The following is a 19,000-nucleotide window of genomic DNA, read 5'->3' as shown; positions in this document are numbered from 1 at the left end:
TAAGCAGGAAAGGACATGGCATTCAGTGACATGGTATAGTCATCACCGTCATTGCATTTAATGTATGGGTCGCATGAAAGTTAATTTTGATGTACACAGTGTCATGTATAACCTCTGACATTCTTACCTTTTACATTTTTACCTGTGTATTTTTATTTTAACCTCTGACATCTTTACACAAAACCAGTTAACATAATGATGTTTTTTGGAAAAAGCTTCAAGTTCATGTAGATCATAATCATCTATACAGGTATTAGCTGGTATGTGGTGGAATATAACATTCTTTGGACCGCCAGGGAGTGACATTATCCCAAGGGAAACAATCATAGCCAGGGAGAATATGATATTTACGATCCTCCTAAACAGTAGCATGTGACGATCTGTTGACAAATCACATCCTAGTAATTGTAAAGGCCATCTAATATACTCTTTTATAGCTATGAACATATTATTTCTGCTTTGATTTATTATTGAAATTGACTGATTTTAAGTCAGAGACTAAGATTAATGTTCACATGACAATTTTTGCATAAATTATTGCCTTATCAAAATGTTATTGTGTATAAATTTCCTAGCATAGTTTCCATGCCATAGCAGCTCATAGTATACTGAGGGAACTTTTTTTTTTTCAGAAACAGACTTTGTTTCTAACTCAAGTTTGTGAGTTCTTAATGTGTGCAGATACCCTTAGTCCACATAATCCACATAATTTACACAAGTTTATAATCAGTTTGATATAAAAAGTCCCTTATTCGCTTGGGTGCCTACAAAACACAATGAAAATCAGGATTCACACTTTCACTATTGTAGTGTTTTTTGGTAATGATTTCTAACCATGACGTCAGTTGTGTACTGTTTGCAAGGGAAAAACAATCCTTTTGTAAGCAATATTGTTCCGATTTGCATCTGCTCCTACATAGGCCCTACTTTTATATTTGCATAATCATATTTTAAGAGTGTCACTATCGATTGCTATTTTTCCCACCCTACAAAGCATTTATGCAATGAGGGAAAATTTATAGTAAAAATCATTTCAAAGATCAATATGTTTCGAAATTTCACGTCTTGTATACTAATTAACAAAATTCATGCATAAAATACCTAAGTTGATCAAATAATATGGAAACAACTTAAGCAACTGAAAAGTGTTGTTGTGAGAATATTGTCTTATTCTATTAGCTTTTTGGATATTAAGTTCAAAGCGATTTAAGACATTGTCACATAATTGCTTTTTGTTTGTTCTGATAATCTATGTGTAGATTTTGATATGCATATTGTGCAAAGAACAGGTTGTTAGCATAGAGACAGTTTGTCTCTTTAGATAAATCATTTGGTTTTGACCCAAGGAACATCCATCCCAGGTTCAAACTTTGCACTACAAGATCCAGTGCTTAATAGATTAGAAATTCTTTCAAAAATGCAGATTTTTGCACAATAACTTGCATAATTATGCAATTTTTTTGTTTATTTACATAGGTATGAAATCAATTTTTGCAGGAATGTTTCCACTTACTATATAGAATACTTCTACCAAATAAGGTACTTCTGCTGGATGCATATATATTTTTAAATAATTTTTATATGTATTTCTGCATAAACTGCAAATTAAGGCTTATTTGCATAGATACAGATTGTCTCGTTAGATGAAAATTTTTCATTTGCCCTAGGGAACATCTGTGCCAAGTAGGACATTTGTACTAAAAAATGCAGCGTTTACCCCCTTAGCAAGTCTACTATTTGTTGAAAACGCAAGCAATTGCTTGTGCGGGACAAGCAAAAGGTATCAGCACAAGCATAAGGTTATGCATATGGATTTAAGCAATTGCTTGAGCTAGACCTTTTGCTAGACGAGCTTGTGCTTTTGCTTGAAGCAATTGCTTACAAGCAATTGCTTGTTTATGCATTCGGCCCAATATCTCACTTTCAAAGTACACAATTATTTGTTTTACCTTCATGATACTTAAACATAGAACGACTTCAATTGTAGTCAATATTCTGCGATATTTTGTTTCGTTACTCTAATCATTACATACTCCTCTCTAACTAAAACTCACTAAAGTATAAATACATGTGTAGTGTAACTTATCCTTTAACCAGGCTCAAATGCAATATACACACTGTTAAATTCAACCATTGAAATGAAATACTCATGGTCAAACGGAGAAACATGTCGTCTGAGGCAAACTTTGTCACCAACAATTTCTTACTTTGCATATATATATATATACTTAACTACAACCATGCACATTATTACGCTCAAGATTAGCTGCTTGGTTTAATATTTTAAATACATGTATTTCAAGAGGAAATTTTGTACCACACGACTTCTTAAACACTGTACCTCCAACTTGGAAAATGTGTATACACTATTAAAATTGGATGCGAACTGAGGTGCAAGGTTGACAGCTACATTACAGTTGGGTATAGAGAGAGATGCCAAGTATCTCAACTAGCTTGGAGTGAATAGCTGCGAGAGTTTAAAACGTTAGAGGTTGGGTCGCAGGAGGAAATATCCCTCTGCCAAGATAGGGAGCTTTTTCACAAACTCGCGTATTAAGAATAAATTTTACTCGCATAATTCTTATCTGCATGTTTACCCATACATACATTGTATATATATGTCCATCCATACATACAAATCACAACTCATTCACCCTTTAAGAGACTTTGGGAAAAATACTAAAAATGATGCCTTTCAGAACCATTTTCTACAATAGAAGGTGATTCTAAAATACATCATTTTGAGCATTTCCCCCAAATATCTTCAAGGGTGAATAAGTCTCGATCTGTGTATGTCGATGGAAATAACTTAGTATAGACGGCACAATTTAAGAGACCTCGGGATTATTCCTTTACAGTAGTGAAAAGCTGTAATTTGTAAGAAAGTCATGTGGTATTAGCCTCCTGGTAGGCGTGAGAAAAGGATTGCTGGGCGTGAGCTGGAGGGAAACTGAGGCGTGAGACATGGTATGGAACACTACATGTTCTTTGGTTTGCTCGGCATTATACTTTGTCTTTGTAAAAACCTATCCAATTTCGGTGTTGAGTATAGAAACTAGTCTCAGTGTTTCGCGATTCCTACTGAATTTCTGCAGTTTCTGAAGCTTGCCCGCGACATGCTCTTTATTCTATAGCAAATTTGGTTTTGCGGTTAACGTTCAAGCAATCTGCTTTGGCTGGGTTTGGATACGGTTTTTCAAGACTTGAAATGGCAATGAGGCACTTATAATCACCTGTATCTGCATGTTGGCTTGAATAATGTCTCATGCATTATGATCTGTACGTGACGTCTAACACGACGGTCATCATTCATCAATTCTTTTATTAAGTATCTGGTACGGCTTTTTTATTTCGACGAAAGCTGCCACTTCTGCGTATATTGAACCATCATAGCTCCGGCAGAGAACTCTCTGAGCTAAACATAAATTGAGCTGGAGTAGCAGACCTTTTTGTAGTGTAAGCCTATATGTGAATGCGTGTGAATTTGCGTGGGGGAGGAGGAGGCTCCGGCCGTCGTAAGTCAAATAATCTCCACCAACCCCCCTCCCCCCCCCCCCCCCCAATTCTAATGACGCAACCCTTGGAAAGTAGGTTCTGTCAGGTCTTAAAGATCAGTTCTTTTGATAGGCCTGGGCGGAACTAATGTACGTGGATGTGTGTGTGCGCTGCGGGAGTCAAGGGTCAACCTCCCCCCTCCCCCTTTTCGACTGGAAGAATCTAAAGTCCGTCTTTTCGGGTGGTCCCAAAATTAAATGAGGGTGGCTAGGACTTGTTGAAATAGAAACTCCCTGTCGAAGGCACCGAGCGTAGGTTGCTTAGTAGCTTGCGCGGATGATGTGCTACAGGATGTCGAAGGCTCACGACGACCAAATGAAAACGCACCGGGCGTAGGTTGCTTAGTAGTTTGCGTGGATGATGTGCTACCGGATGTCGAAGGCTCACAACCACCAAATGAAAACGTACCGAGCGTAGGTTGCTTAGTAGCTTGCGTGGATGATGGGCTACTGAATGTAAATTTTGGTTGTCCAGAGGTAGAAGGACTTCGCAGTGACGTCGATGGACTTGACAAAGCAGGGACTTTACATGCATCGATATTTCTAGCCTGTAGCGGTGAATCCTCTAGACGTTGCTTCTTGCGTGGTAATGAACCTGCCTCCTGCGAACCTCCAGTGGAATCGTGGCGTATCTCTGATGGGGAGGTGCCGTTTGCTTGCAGTTCTGAAGGGAGGAAACAAAATACACTGAACCAATGTTGTTTCTGATTTATTTTACGATGTCTGTGCTATCGCATGACAAAATACTTGACATTTTGACATTTCACGTTTGACCAGTGGTGGATGGAAATGATAGGATAATTGTAACTGAAAGGAACTCGGAAAGCACAACATAAAATGTTTATGTGTTACATCTTTATTTTCAGGTGTAGACACAATGGAAGTCCCACTCAAGCTCAATCAAAATATGATTAGATTGTCTCTGTTACTAAGAGTAGCCTTTTTTTTATTAGCACTGCTTCTTCTGTCAAATTGCTTGTAAAACTTTCAGTGTCAAATCAATTACATCAGCATTGTCCAGTATACTTTTTAATCACCACAGGCAATGGGATAAAGCATTTTTTTCAATACTGTAAAGCACCCGTCAGATGAAAGTAGAAAGATATATCACATACATAGGCCCCTCCTATACCACAGCACACATTTTGACCATCATGATCTTAATGACCTTAATCTTTGTTAGCTTTATTTTTTCCGTAGATTTGAAGGGCCTGCTTATTTAATCTAACTTAGAACTAAGTGAACAGATGTTAGCTTTCTAGACTTTTATTTATGCTTTTGTGCGACATTCTCGAGTTGTTAACTCGTGCTTGATATTAACAGAACCTTTATATCAACTACATTTACACCGATATCAGGCATGTCAGGCCCACGTAACTTTAGGCCACATTGGATACAGACTTGAAAACAATATTTCAGCTTCATTGTTGAGTTTTACTGCATTTTCACAATCATATAGATAAAATTAGCTGTCATGTAGACCCCTATACTGCTAGTAAAGTGTATGAACATGGTCAGGTATAGGCGTACATGACACTTCCGCCATCGCTCCGGTATCTACAAGATCTAGCTGGAGTGAAATCGAACAGCTCGCCGGTACACCGGTTGATTGTCGGCAGCTCAAAGATTAAGCTTGAGCGCGCGTGAATGAATCATAAGCCATTACAGTGGCTCCGGCGCGGCAGAATTATTTTTCGAAATTTGTTTACAAAATTGTTTGTTTGTGTTTATCAGAAATTTCAAGATTGACCATAATAGCTTCCTTTCAAGAGTACGTAGGGTTTCTACTTACTACGTAACGTGTGTTTGCTTTCATTCACTCCAGTCACCGCTCTCCATGACCACGTGTCACACAATTACACAGGGTAAACGTCCGACCACGAGAATAGAAAACGTTAAAGAATAATATTGCAACAGTTCAGTTCACTTCAATTCAGTTGAGTATATTTCTGCATCCCGTTTTCAATACAATGTACATAGCAAAATGTTTACAATAATTTATGTCATAAATCCTGAAATGTTCTATTGTGGGTACGACTGTACACAGCCACGTTCAAAAGCGGGGGGGGGGGCACTTCCGGGTTTCATGAGCTAACAAGAAGAAAAAAAAAGGTCTTCAGCTCTAAAACAATTTTTAGGCCTTAACGCGCTCAAAAGTTTAACTCTATTTTATTCTAGTGCCACTTCCGGGTTAAAAAGAGTGGAAGTTCAAAGTGGAGACACCCTATATTCCTATATCTTCGGGTGCAAAAAAAAAAAGGGGGGCTGGTGAAAACAATGGGAGAAAATGAAAACAAAATGAATAGGCCTACAGAATAGTGAATCATAAGGAACAGTTCAAATAGGGTGTAAAGAACATATATACAATATCATATAAAATTGTAAATGCAGGGGAAATGCAGGATTCTGGTAAATTTTGGTTATAAGGTCAAACGGTCAAAGATCACCGGGTCAAGGGAACATGTTCAAATGTCACAATATTCCCATATTTTCAAAAAAGCTCAACGCATGTCATGACAATGGATGTTACTTCAATTGTAGTTAGTGCTTATTTGAAGAATTGTGGACCAAGGGGAGTAGAAGAGCAAAAACTAAAGATTAAGTGAAAATGCTTAAATTTCCGAAAACCTGTCCTCTTTAACATTATAGCCATCCTCCAATTTAAATCTAGTTCAAAGAAAGTAAACACTCAACACATTTGTGCAAAACATGCCATTGTATTTTCTCTTTTTTTTTGGCAATATTGTGTGAATCTGCCGTCTCACATAGTCAAGACAAAGTCTAGACCTCTTAGGAGATCCATGCATTAGGGCGGAGGCATACCAGTCGCCATAGCGACATTTATACAGTTTTCATGACTTGGGTTCCTCATATACAGCAACAACATTTTATAAGAACGTTGATAAAAATGGGCTTTTGTTGAATAAGATCTTTTTCAACGTTTTATGATTAAGTAAGCGGAAACCTTTCTTCATGAATTGATTGCAGATGATTGAAAAATTGCCGATTATGTATAACCATACGCAATGACAGAGAAAAAAAAAACCCGAAGGTGTTAAAGTCCATATTTTTTTTTTTCACCGATATTTCATTTTTCTTTGATCATGCCACACAGCCTCTCTTCTGACCCTCTGGAAAATGTTTGGATAAAAGTTTCGCAAACTAACAAGGACGATTTCTTTTTCATACATGCGCAGATACTGTATAAATGGGGGAGATTTAAATAACGACTTAAAATTGAACGAAATCCATATATAAATCTTTTCAATTTTGACTGAAAATTCCACTTCCTTCTACACAAATGGTTCACAAACGTACGATGTGTTTTTGTTTGTTTGTTTGTTTTGGTTGGGTTAGGTTTGTTTTATTTGTGTTTTGTTTTGTATTGATTTTGCCCGACGGTTTGCAATATTGATAGAATTTCGCTGCTTTTTTTACACAAAACCCAGCGAAGATATGATGATCAGATTGCAGTTAAAACTTCATTAAAGGGGAATGAAGCACAAATATACATGTGGATGTAGTCAATGCAGAAATATCAGTGAAAATGAGGAACATCGGAGATTTCCTTCAAGAGTTATGAATTGTTAAGGTTTTCGTGCGGCCTTCGCTGGATGAGAAAGCTACCGCAGTTTCTGACATCACATTAAATGAACGAAATTCACGAAGAACAAAGGGCGGTGAGTTAGCTCAGTCGCTATCACGTCTGCCTCACGATCCAAAGAACTCCGGTTCGATTCCCGGGTCCCACTGAGCAATGTTGTGTGTATTCATACCACCCCCTCTAGAAAGAGGCAAAGCACTCTGTTCCTCGGATAGGATATAAAATGGAGGTCCCGTGTGTGGGAGAGTCACAACTCACGCACGTAAAAGATCTCGCTGCATTTTATTCATCATAAAGAGTAGTATGCTTAACCCGGTGAAGTGGTCACGCCTGATGCCCCAGTCACATATAAACACGGATGCTCAAGGATCTACACGGTGTTCCGGGGAGATCCGGGGACGTCCGGGGAGATCCGGGATTTTGGTATGACTGTACACACGGTATCAACACGGCATCTACAAGGATAAGGCTGGAAGAGCGCGGCGTCTACACGGACAAACACGGCATTTACACGGATCAACACGGCAGCTACACGGATCAACACGGCAGCTACACGGCAGCCACACGGACCACCTCGGATTGCTCTGCCAACACGGCAATCCCCGGATGACGCCAGATGATTTTGACCTCCAAAAGTTGCCGTGTTGGCCTCCCGGCGTCAACACGGATCTCTCCCCGGATCAGATCCGGGGTGGTCCGGGGTGGTCCGGGGTGATCCGGGAAGTCTATGTGACTGGGGCATTATATCGAACTGGACCCTATGGAATACGAGCCATGCAGTTGAATATGGGATATTAAGCCATCTTCTCAGATGGAAATGAAATACAAAGTAAAGAAAATATGAAGAAACTCAACTGAATTTCCGTTTTTAATGAAAAATATACACGTCCCTTTTGATTGTAAGTGATGTAGGCCTGATTATCTTTAAAGGGTAATATAAGGGAGCTTGAATTCATATTTTCGCTACAATATAACTCAAAAAGTTGCGAACGGATTAGACAGGAAAGATTGAGAATGACACGAGAAACAGATGATTAAATTTTGCTATGTCATAGTGATCCATGATTACTTGTGAATTTTATGAAGGATTTCTGATATTTTGCAGGTAAGGTCAATGCACTTTGGAGTTCAAGTTGTGCATTTTGAGGATTTCATACGGGCACTAAAGTGCGTGCTCTAGTTTCTGCTATGGCGAGGCGCGCCGCGCAGCTGGAAGTTGATGACGTAACTAAAGGCTTATATAATGGGAAATCGGGTGATTTTTAAAGCGTGCATACGTATCCGTGGAAATCGTTAATCTCTTTAGAAGGTCTGCGCCCTCTGAGTGCTTCTGTAGTTCCCTATGTTTTATGAGAGAGGTAAAGGTATACATGGTCACGATGCGTTCGAACGAATCTCTCCATGTGCGTACGAATTCAGGAGTTCGTAGATATTTGTAAGGTGGGGCATAGTTTCTTGCGGCCTTCTTGTAATAAAGAAAAATGCAAAAAAAAAAAGCAAGCTTTGCCATGTACTGTCCCAAATTCCTTGAGTGCTGAAAGTTTGACATGATATACTGTCAAAATAACATTAGTGCCAAGGAGAAGAGGAAGAGGAAGAGGAAGAGGAAGGAAATCGAGCGGTTGTAGCAGTTGATTTATATCTTCTACAACTCAACAATTGCACAAAATCCTTTCGAGCGGCTTACGAACGTCTTGTGGACGTCATGAGTCGTTCGTATGAGCACCGTACGTACCAATCTCCGTTCGTAAGACTATCTTACGAACGGCGTAAGAGCTCTCTGTGAACAACTTAAACGTTCGTACGATCTTCTCAGAATTGAGGATTCTAGACTTGTCTCGCGACCCTACGAAATCTACAAAAATCTTGCCTGGTTCTTACGTTGTTCTTACGACGTCCATACGGTTTCTTAGGATGTGAAAAAATGGACAAGACCGTCGACCAGGCTGCGGGCATAATACGAACGGCTTAAGAAAGGTCTTACTGGTTTTGTACGACGTACTAATGATGTACAGTATGCAACCCTTGTTATTCATCTTACCTGACAGAACTTCTTCAAGTTTTCTAAGATGAATAAGGCAAGTGCGAGCTGTGTCTTTCATAGCCTTGGACTCCCCGTCCATACTCGGGTTCGCCGACACTCGTAGATCATTAGCCTTCATCTCGTCTGACCACTGCCGGAAGTTTGTGATGATTTCCACCTCATTACACCGGGCCAGCATATCCCTTCCTCGCTTCAAGGATTTAGAAAACGCAACAGACTTCTTTGTCTCGACGTCCATCATCATCTGCATCTGACCGTTCCATTCTTGCAGCTGGGTCGAAAGAGTACTGATTGACTCGTCGAATTTGCTCTTGCTTTCTTTGATAGATTCTTCGGATTTTCCCGTACTGTATTTCTTCTGCAGACCAAAGATGATTTCTTTATGTTGCCTTTGCTTGGTCTTACTGTCGCAAAGAATCTGTTTCATTTCCTGGCTTCTCGCAGAGACAATTTTCTTCACGCTACTAACTTTGCTTGCATGCTTTTTATGATTTTCTGAAGCACACTCACTGCATATGAATTCCTTGCATTCCTCACAGAAATGTTTCTTGCGGACTGGTCGATGCTTCTCGCAGACTGGTTCTTTCTCGTTTGTACTCTTATAATAATAGTGGTGATATTCTTCTGTTTCAATGCCTCGGCCATCTTATTAACTAAATAATTTTGCTTGAGCATGGATATCCCGTAATACCCATCGATAATCGTTTCTTGGCGGCACACTGGACATGTAATCTTATTTCCACCACTGGCAAGGTTTTGTATACACTTTACACAAAGGGTGTGGCGACATTTCAGGTCCCTGGCGTCTTCAAAAGTTTCCAGGCATACGGGACATTCAAGGTATCCTGCTATCACGGCGTCGTTGGCCGCCATATTGCAACTGCGAGATTTTCAGTAAGACAGCACATTCGTCTTCAGACCGGAGGATCGTTGTAATCAGAGCACTAGAAATGGCTACTAACAATTAACATCTATTAATCAACATCTTTCACTACGAAGCATATAACACTAAAAACCGCTGTCACGAGACGTCTCCCTGCTAGCAGTGAACATTTTGAAGGGCTAGGTTTCGCCCTGTCCTCTACTCAATGAAGAGAATATCTGGAGATAGCGGGTTTTTTTTTTCTTTCTCTCTCTTTCTCTCTTTTCTTTGCATACTGACGTACAAAGGGAATAGGCGTAGAGCCAATATATTGAAATCGGATTGGTTCAAGCACATGACTACATAGAACACCAAGGAGGAAAATGTGTGGTGTGAACAAACGTTGGGATTCCCCATAAATTTAATACTATATCGATCGAATAATGATCGCAGCAGCGATGATGTCTGGGAATGGTCAAAGTCCAAGAATAAGGATTTTTCACATTGATACTGTGTCGGTTTCGTTTCTCGACGTTTATGTGTGTGTGTGTGTATGTGTGTGTGTGTGTTTGTGTGTATGTGTATGTTTGGAGTGAATGGATCGGTGCAAGTGAGGAACAGGAGTGAAAATAGAGAGTTTTCGCAAGCACGACGCGGACGGGAGTTGAGCGTGTCGTGTGCAAAATTTGCTTCTGCGCATGAGTCAAATCCGAGAAAGCGTCTCTTTTTTTTTTAATGTGTACGGGGTCTATGTCTTAGACCCCGTTTACACTGCCGGGCTCGGCCGCGCTTTTGATTCAAACCTTTCAATATTTTGTCGTAGTGGCGCTCTGCTTGTAAACAAACGCAATTTGGTATTGTCTGGTTTTCAGACCCTTTGCCAACTGAATTCCGTGGCGACGAAGTCGCCGTTCGGGCAAAGGCCTTTGCCGAAGGAAAAAAATCCTTTGCAGCACAAAACCACCTTTAACTATACTAGTTTTCGACGTTGAGGGGGTTAATATCCTGAATAGCGAAATAGTATAGGCAGAGGGTTTCGAAGCCATACTAAAATTGGCCGCGCATTTGGCCCAGTTTGCGTTTACACCTCTAGAGCGTGGCCAAATGCGAGGCCAATCTTGGGCTCGCATTTGGCCTTTTGTGCGTTTACACTGAAATGAAGGAGGGCTCGGCCGCGGCCGAGCCTCGCACTGTAAACGGGGTCTAGGACCCCGTTCACAGTGCGGGGCTGGGCCGAGCCGCGGCCGAGCCCCGCAATTTTGTCCGTTTACACTGCCGGGCTCGGCCGCGCTTTTGATTCAAACCTTTCAATATTTTGTCGTAGTGGCGCTCTGCTCGTAAAGAAACGCAATTTGGTATTGTCTGGTTTTCAGACCCTTTGTCAACTGAATTCTGTGGCGACGAAGTCGCCGTTCGGGTAAAGGCCTTTGCCGAAGGAAAAAATCCTTTGCAGGACAGAGGAGCGTTCGAAGGGAAAGTGGTTCAAAAGCTTACCGTACCAGAACGCGCATAAGAAGAATGCGCGTAACACACTTCACGTCATGCCACAATTTGTATGTGTGTGTGTGTGTGTGCTTCTTTTTTCCCCTTTATTTTTAGGGCCTACTAGGAAAACCCGGGACTTAAATTGTCTAACCTCTGATTGTAGGGTCTAAGCAAAAACATGTAGACAGAAACCAATGCAGCAAGAGCACATAAGTGAAGTTTGAGGAAAATCAGGCAGTCTGTTCAAACGTTACAAATTTTTAAGGTTTCTGTGCCGCCATCGCTGGATGAAAACACTACACTATTTTGTGACATCAAGACAGAACAACGATATAAAGAAATACAAAAAAAAAAAGAGAATTCTCTGAGAGAACATGTTACTTACCTCTTTCAGAAACCACAGGAAATGATATCACACTTTATCATAATATTATTGTAACAAGTCAAAGTAATGTTTACTTTTCATAAGGAAAAGAAATATTGTGGAGGCTAAAGTATTATAGCTTTTAAAAAGGATTGCATGATTTTCATGTTCAATAATACACGGATATCCCCAAAATGTTGACAAATGACTTCTGCATTTGCTTTTGATACTTTTTCATTATCGGGCGACATGCCTCTCGAGCTAATGCTAGTGTCACACACGGCCGAATTTCGTACCGGGTCCACGAGGAATTAAACCGTAACGATCCGTTTCAAACCGTAGAGACCCGCATTGACCCGCATCGTAGCCCGTGTCAATTCCTGGTGGATTCAGGGGGATACGATACGTTCAAAAATGTTCAAAAATTTTGTCACTGATTTCAATTCCGTATTTATATCCGAATTGACCCGGTTCGAAACGTATTGACTCGCACCGACCCGCTGCAACCCGCAGCGTAAAACCCCATGAACCCTTACTGTATACAGCAGTGCCTTCAATGTAATGGATGATGACAAGGTTTACACCCGGGGCGGTAAGGGTCGAAACGGGTTAACACGGGTCGGTAGGGGTCGAAAAGGATCCAGTTCAAAAAGCGGATTTTTATACGGTTCGATAAGGGTAAATACGGGTCTCTACGGCTCGAACCGGGTTGATACGGATATAATTCCTTAAGTAACCGGTTTGAAATCCGGCCGTGTGTGACTGTAACATAAATTACCCTCATTCCAGGACTAATCCGGGTCATTTTCAACCTAATCAAATCCATTTTGTGACCCGGCCGTGTGTGACTCTAGCATCAATATAACAAGTACACCAGAAAATCTGCAGCAGCCTACCTTCTTCTTTACTTGTCGACACCATAAAGGCCAATCTCTTTGTTTCAAACTCGCATTTTTTTTTCTTCTGGAAATCATGACATAAACAAGCAAAATGAATAAAAACAAATAAAAACACACACAAAAAAACAGCAAGGAGGTGTGTGTGGGCCACTTAAGCTTCTCAGACGATTGCTATACGAACAGTCAGAGGGGTTGATGGCTGTACTGACTGCTGGGGAAGATGTGAGCAAATTTTATTGACTTTATGAGCTTGTATTGGCAAAAAAAAAAAAAAAACATACACATTTTTCATCCCGGACGTCCCAATGTCTTACGGATTTTCCTGGAATGAGTCCGGAGACAACACGGAGTAGCCGATGCCTACAAGGAAGGAAGGAATACGGAGGCAACACGGAGTAGACGGTGCCAACAAGGAAGAGTTCGTATTGATTTTCATCAGTGATGTCGGGGATGAAGACATGCCGGATGATCAAGGGTGATGCCGGATGACTTCACGGAGTCAACACAGTCATACCGGAAATAGTACGGATGGTCCCGGAACGAGGATCCTTGGTGATCCGTGATGCGATCCGTGAAGGTGAAAAAGGGGCATAAACAACAGAACGTTTCCCCATGCATGCATCTGATTTTGTTCATAGCGAGGCGATTTAAGTGAGACCTTTATTCTACTCGGAGTGAAAAACATCGGAGAAAAAAAGACGGGATGCGGTGTTTATTCCATCTGACTCTGAGCCGGAGAAAAATGATATCATGCTTTGTAGGGCTAAGTAAGAGGAGGATCACGACGAATCACTTTTATCGGTATCCAATCTAACTCCCGTAGTAGGCGAGTGTTTGATATGTTGCCGGATGAACCAGTCGGTTGTTCCATGGTAGAAGTGCGAGTTTGCTGTGACGTAGATGGATTCGATAAAGCAGGGGATATACCTTTATCGATACTACTGGCACTTGATTGCGAAAAAACTGTATGCCACTTCTTGAGGGTCGATGGACCTGCTTTCTGCGAATCTTTGCCATTGCCATCATCTGGTGCCCCTGACCGAGATGTGTCGTTTCCGTGCTGTTCTGAAAAAAAAAGAGGAAAACGTAAAACATGTAATAACAATTTCTTGTCTACGGATTTTATGCTTGGATACCGCATGGCAAAATATTCAACATATTATTACGATTTCACGTTTGATTCGGGGTAGCATTATTGTTGTTTACACTGCTTTCAAAGAGGCCCTGCTGTCGTAATTACGACAGCATTACCCGTTACCCCTTACTCTCGTTGAGTAAATGATAAAACATCTTTTCCAAAGATCCAAACCCTGGGTACGAAAATGTAACAATTTTCATCCGGTAGGCCTACGTGTATACTGAAACACTCGCACATGTTGACCACGTAAATCTGTACAAGTTAAACATAATCTTGCCGCGGACGATTTTGATATCGTTTAGGTTGAAAGTATTTAGGTGGGACTTGCTTGGTGTTCTAAATAATACAACAGCCGATAGGTCTGCTGTCACTCCTCAGTACTGTTGCTCCGCACAGTCCCTTAATCCATTCAACATCACAAGCAGTATATCTAGCGTACAAATCAGAATCCTTCACAATACCAAATGTGACAAACTTTTAGTAGAATGTGATTTTTAACTTTGACCTTGCCGCAGCCAAGTTTGGTCACAGACATATACATCAAAAGTTATGAGCCATAATCGAAACCTCTGTAAAAACTTAACATTGGGCCCTAAAGGTCATTGACCCCTGCCTTTGACCTTTGACCATGAGATGCACTTCATGTTTGGTAAAAAGTCTAACTTTGCATGTCCACTCTTCCCTTCAAGTTTGATTGAAATTGAAGTCCGCAGTAGAGAGTTATTCAAGTTTTTGTCGCGTTACGGACGAACGACGGACGGACAGACGCCGCGAATCCTGGTAGTCTCCCCGCACCTCCAGTGGGCTCGACAAAATCAACCATAATTACATGTTGACAGGCATGATATAGGGAGCGATGTCCTTTACCGGATGCACCTTTCGGCTATCCAGTGGGAGAAGGGTGAGTCTGATTCCGACTTAGTTGTGACGTCGATTGGCTCGATAAAGCATTAGACTTACCTTCATCGTTATTTCTCGCAAGTGGCTGTGAAACATTTAGACGCCGCTTCTTGAGGGTCGATGGGCCTGCTTTCTGCAAACCTTCTCCACTAGCATCGTTGGGTACCCCTGACGATGAGGTGTCGTTAGCTTGCAGTTCTGAAAAAAAAGGAAACATCCAAAATATGTTTAAGCAATAAATTTTTAAGCTTCTGTACTATGGCATGGAAAAGTGTTTGTTTATGATGTCACGTTTGACCCGGAGTACCTGGAAATGACGGGATAATAGCAACGGCAAGGAAATAAGGAAGAACAACCCAAAAATTCTTAATATCATTATTTCTCAATCAGAGAGGTCTTAGTCAAGCTTAATAAAATGATAATAATATTATCATTTTATAATAATATCATAATATTATCAGCGCGAACAATGCAAGGGCTCCCCTGGGTAACCAGTAAAATATAATTATCATATTATGATAATTATATTTTATAAGAACGTTGTTCAACATCTTATAAGAACGTTGATAAAAATTGGTTTTTGTTGAATAAGATCTATTTCAACGTTTTATGATTTACTAAGCGGAAATTTTTCTTCATGAATCGATTGCAGATGATTGAAAAATTGCCGATTATGTATAACCATACGCAATGACAGAGTAAAAAAAAAAAACCCGAAGGTGTTAAAGTCCACATTTTTTTTCACCAATATTTTATTTTTCTTTGATCATGCCACACAGCCTCTCTTCTGACCCTCTAGAAAATGTTTGGATAAAAGTTTCGCAAACTAACAAGGACGATTTCTTTTCTATACATGCGTAGATACTGTATAAATGGGGGAGATTTAAATAACGACTTAAAATTGAACGAAATCCATATATAAATCTTTTCAATTTTGGCTGAAATTTCACTTCCTTCTACACAAATGGTTCACAAATGTACGATGTGTTTTTGTTTGTTTGTTTGTTTGTTTGTTTGGTTTGGTTTGGTTAGGTTTGTTTTATTTGTTTTGTTTTGTTTTGTTTTTGCCCGACCGTTTGCAATATTGATAGAATTTCGCTGCTTTTTTACACAAAACCAAGCGAAGATATGATGATCAGATTGCAGTTAAACCTTCGTTAAAGGGGAATGAAGCACAAATATACATGTGGATTTAGTCGATGCAGAAATATCAGTGAAAATGAGGAAAATCGGAGATTTCCTTCAAGAGTTATGAATTGTTAAGGTTTTCGTGCGGCCTTCTCTGGATGAGAAAGCTACCGCAGTTTCTGACATCACATTAAATGAACGAAATTCACGAAGAACGAAGGGCGGTGAGTTAGCTCAGTCGCTATCGCGTCTGCCTCCAAAGAACTCCGGTTCGATTCCCGGGTCCCACTGAGCAATGTTGTGTGTATTCATACCACCCCCTCTAGAAAGAGGCAAAGCACTCTGTTATTCGGATAGGACATAAAATGGAGGTCCCGTGTGTGGGAGAGTCACAACTCACGCACGTAAAAGATCCCGCTGCATTTTATTCATCATAAAGAGTAGTATGCTTAACCCGGTGAAGTGGTCACGCCTTATATCGAACTGGACCCTATGGAATACGAGCCATGCAGCTGAATATGGGATATTAAGCCATCTTCTCAGATGGAAATGAAATACAAAGTAAAGAAAATATGAAGAAACTCAACTGAATTTCCGTTTTTGATGAAAAATATACACGTCCCTTTTGATTGTAAGTGATGTAGGCCTGATTATCTTAAAAGGGTAATATAAGGGAGCTTGAATTCATATTTTCGCTACAATATAACTCAAAAAGTTGCGAACGGATTAGACAAGAAAGATTGAGAATGACACGAGAAACAGATGATTAAATTTTGCTAGTGATCCATGATTATTTGTGAATTTTATGAAGGATTTCTGATATTTTTGCAGGTAAGGTCAATGCACTTGGGAGTTCAAGTTGTGCATTTTGAAGTTTTCATACAGGCACTAAAGTGCATGCTCTAGTTTCTGCTACGGCGAGGCGCGCCGCGCAGCTGGGAGTTGATGACGTAACTAAAGGCTTATATAATGGGAAATCGGGTGATTTTTAAAGCGTGCATACGTATCCGTGGAAATCGTTAATCTCTTTAGAAGGTCTGCGCCCTCTGAGAGCTTCTGTAGTTCCCTATGTTTTATGAGAGAGGTAAAGGTATACATGGTCACGATGCGTTCGAACGAATCTCTTTCCATGTGCGTACGAATTCAGGAGTTCGTAGATATTTGTAAGGTGGGGCATAGTTTCTTGCGGCCTTCTTGTAATAAAGAAAAATGCAAAAAAAAAAGTTTTGCCATGTACTGTCCAAAATTCCTTGAGTGCTGAAAGTTTGACATGATGTACTGTCAAAATAACATTAGTGCCAAGGAGAAGAGGAAGAGGAAGAGGAAGGAAATCGAGCGGTTGTAGCAGTTGATTTATATCTTCTACAACTCAACAATTGCACAAAATCCTTTCGAGCGGCTTACGAACGTCTTGTGGACGTTATGAGTCGTTCGTATGAACACCGTACGTACCAATCTCCGATCGTAAGACTATCTTACGAACGGCGTAAGAGCTCTTTGTGAACAACTTAAACGTTCGTACGATCTTCTCAGAATTGAGGATTCTAGACTTGTCTCGAGACCCTACGAAATCTACAAAAATCTTGCCTGGTTCTTACGTTGTTCTTACGACGTCCATACGGTTTCTTAGGATGTGAAAAAAAAAATGGACAAGACCGTCGACCAGGCTGCGGGCATAATACGAACGGCTTAAGAAAGGTCTTACTGGTTTTGTACGACGTACTAATGATGTACAGTATGCAACCCTTGTTATTCATCTTACCTGACAGAACTTCTTCAAGTTTTCTAAGATGAATAAGGCAAGTGCGAGCTGTGTCTTTCATAGCCTTGGACTCCCTGTCCATACTCGGGTTCGCCGACACTCGTAGATCATTAGCCTTCATCTCGTCTGACCACTGCCGGAAGTTTGTGATGATTTCCACCTCATTACACCGGGCCAGCATATCCCTTCCTCGCTTCAAGGATTTAGAAAACGCAACAGACTTCTTTGTCTCGACGTCCATCATCGTCTGCATCTGACCGTTCCATTCTTGCAGCTGGGTTGAAAGAGTACTGATTGACTCGTCGAATTCGCTCTTGCTTTCTTTGATAGATTCTTCAGATTTTCCCGTACTGTATTTCTTCTGCAGACCAAAGATGATTTCTTTATGTTGCCTTTGCTTGGTCTTACTGTCGCAAAGAATCTGTTTCATTTCCTGGGTTCTCGCAGAGACAATTTTCTTCACGCTACTAACTTTGCTTGCATGCTTTTTATGATTTTCTAAAGCACACTCACTGCAGATGAATTCCTTACATTCCTCACAGAAATGTTTTTTGCGGACTGGTCGATGCTTCTCGCAGACTGGTTCTTTCTCGTTTGTACTCTTATAATTAGTGGTGATATTCTTCTGTTTCAATGCCTCGGCCATCTTATTAACCAAATAATTTGGCTTGAGCATGGATATCCCGTAATACCCATCGATAATCGTTACTTGGCGGCACACTGGACATGTAATCTTATTTCCACCACTGGCAAGGTTTTGTATACACTTTACACAAAGGGTGTGGCGACATTTCAGGTCCCTGGCGTCTTCAAAAGTTTCCAGGCATACGGGACATTCGAGGTATCCTGCTATCACGTCGTCGTTGGCCGCCATATTGCAACTGCGAGATTTTCAGTAGGACGGCACATTTTGTCGTCAGACCGGTGGATCGTTGTAATCAGAGCACTAGAAATGGCTACTAACAATTAACATCTATAAATTAACATCTTTCAATACGAAGCATATAACACTAAAAACCGCTGCCACGAGACGTCTCCTTGCTAGCAGTGAACATTTTGAAGGGCTTGGTTTCGCCCTGTCCTCTACTCAATGAAGAGAATATCTGGAGATAGCGGGGTTTTTTTTCTCTCTCTCTCTCTTTCTCTCTTTTCTTTGCATACTGACGTACAAAGGGAATAGGCGTAGAGCCAATATATTGAAATCGGATTGGTTCAAGCACATGACGACATAGAACACCAAGGAGGAAAATGTGTGGTGTG

At 40.7% G+C, this 19,000-nt stretch overlaps 1 protein-coding gene and 1 pseudogene across 1 annotated transcript; both read right to left on the bottom strand.

Annotated features, from left to right (window-relative positions):
- Positions 1 to 2,886: 2,886 nt before the first annotated feature.
- Positions 2,887 to 10,075, bottom strand: LOC140245677 (uncharacterized; annotated as a pseudogene).
- Positions 10,076 to 13,122: 3,047 nt separating this feature from the next.
- LOC140245676 (uncharacterized) lies at positions 13,123 to 18,614 on the bottom strand. Its single transcript, XM_072325220.1, has 4 exons — positions 17,741 to 18,614; positions 14,911 to 15,048; positions 13,740 to 13,877; positions 13,123 to 13,172 (listed from the first exon to the last, which is right to left on the bottom strand). The coding sequence occupies exons 1-4, from the start codon at positions 18,612 to 18,614 to the stop codon at positions 13,123 to 13,125; spliced, it is 1,200 nt and encodes a 399-aa protein (XP_072181321.1).
- Between the last annotated feature and the right edge of the window lie 386 nt (positions 18,615 to 19,000).

This window comes from Diadema setosum, assembly GCF_964275005.1.
Source record: "Diadema setosum chromosome 20 unlocalized genomic scaffold, eeDiaSeto1 Scaffold_20_unloc_1, whole genome shotgun sequence".
Lineage (NCBI taxonomy): Eukaryota > Metazoa > Echinodermata > Echinoidea > Diadematoida > Diadematidae > Diadema > Diadema setosum.
The sequence above is the reverse complement of the archived record's forward strand: the minus strand, read 5'-3'. Positions and strand labels throughout refer to the sequence as shown.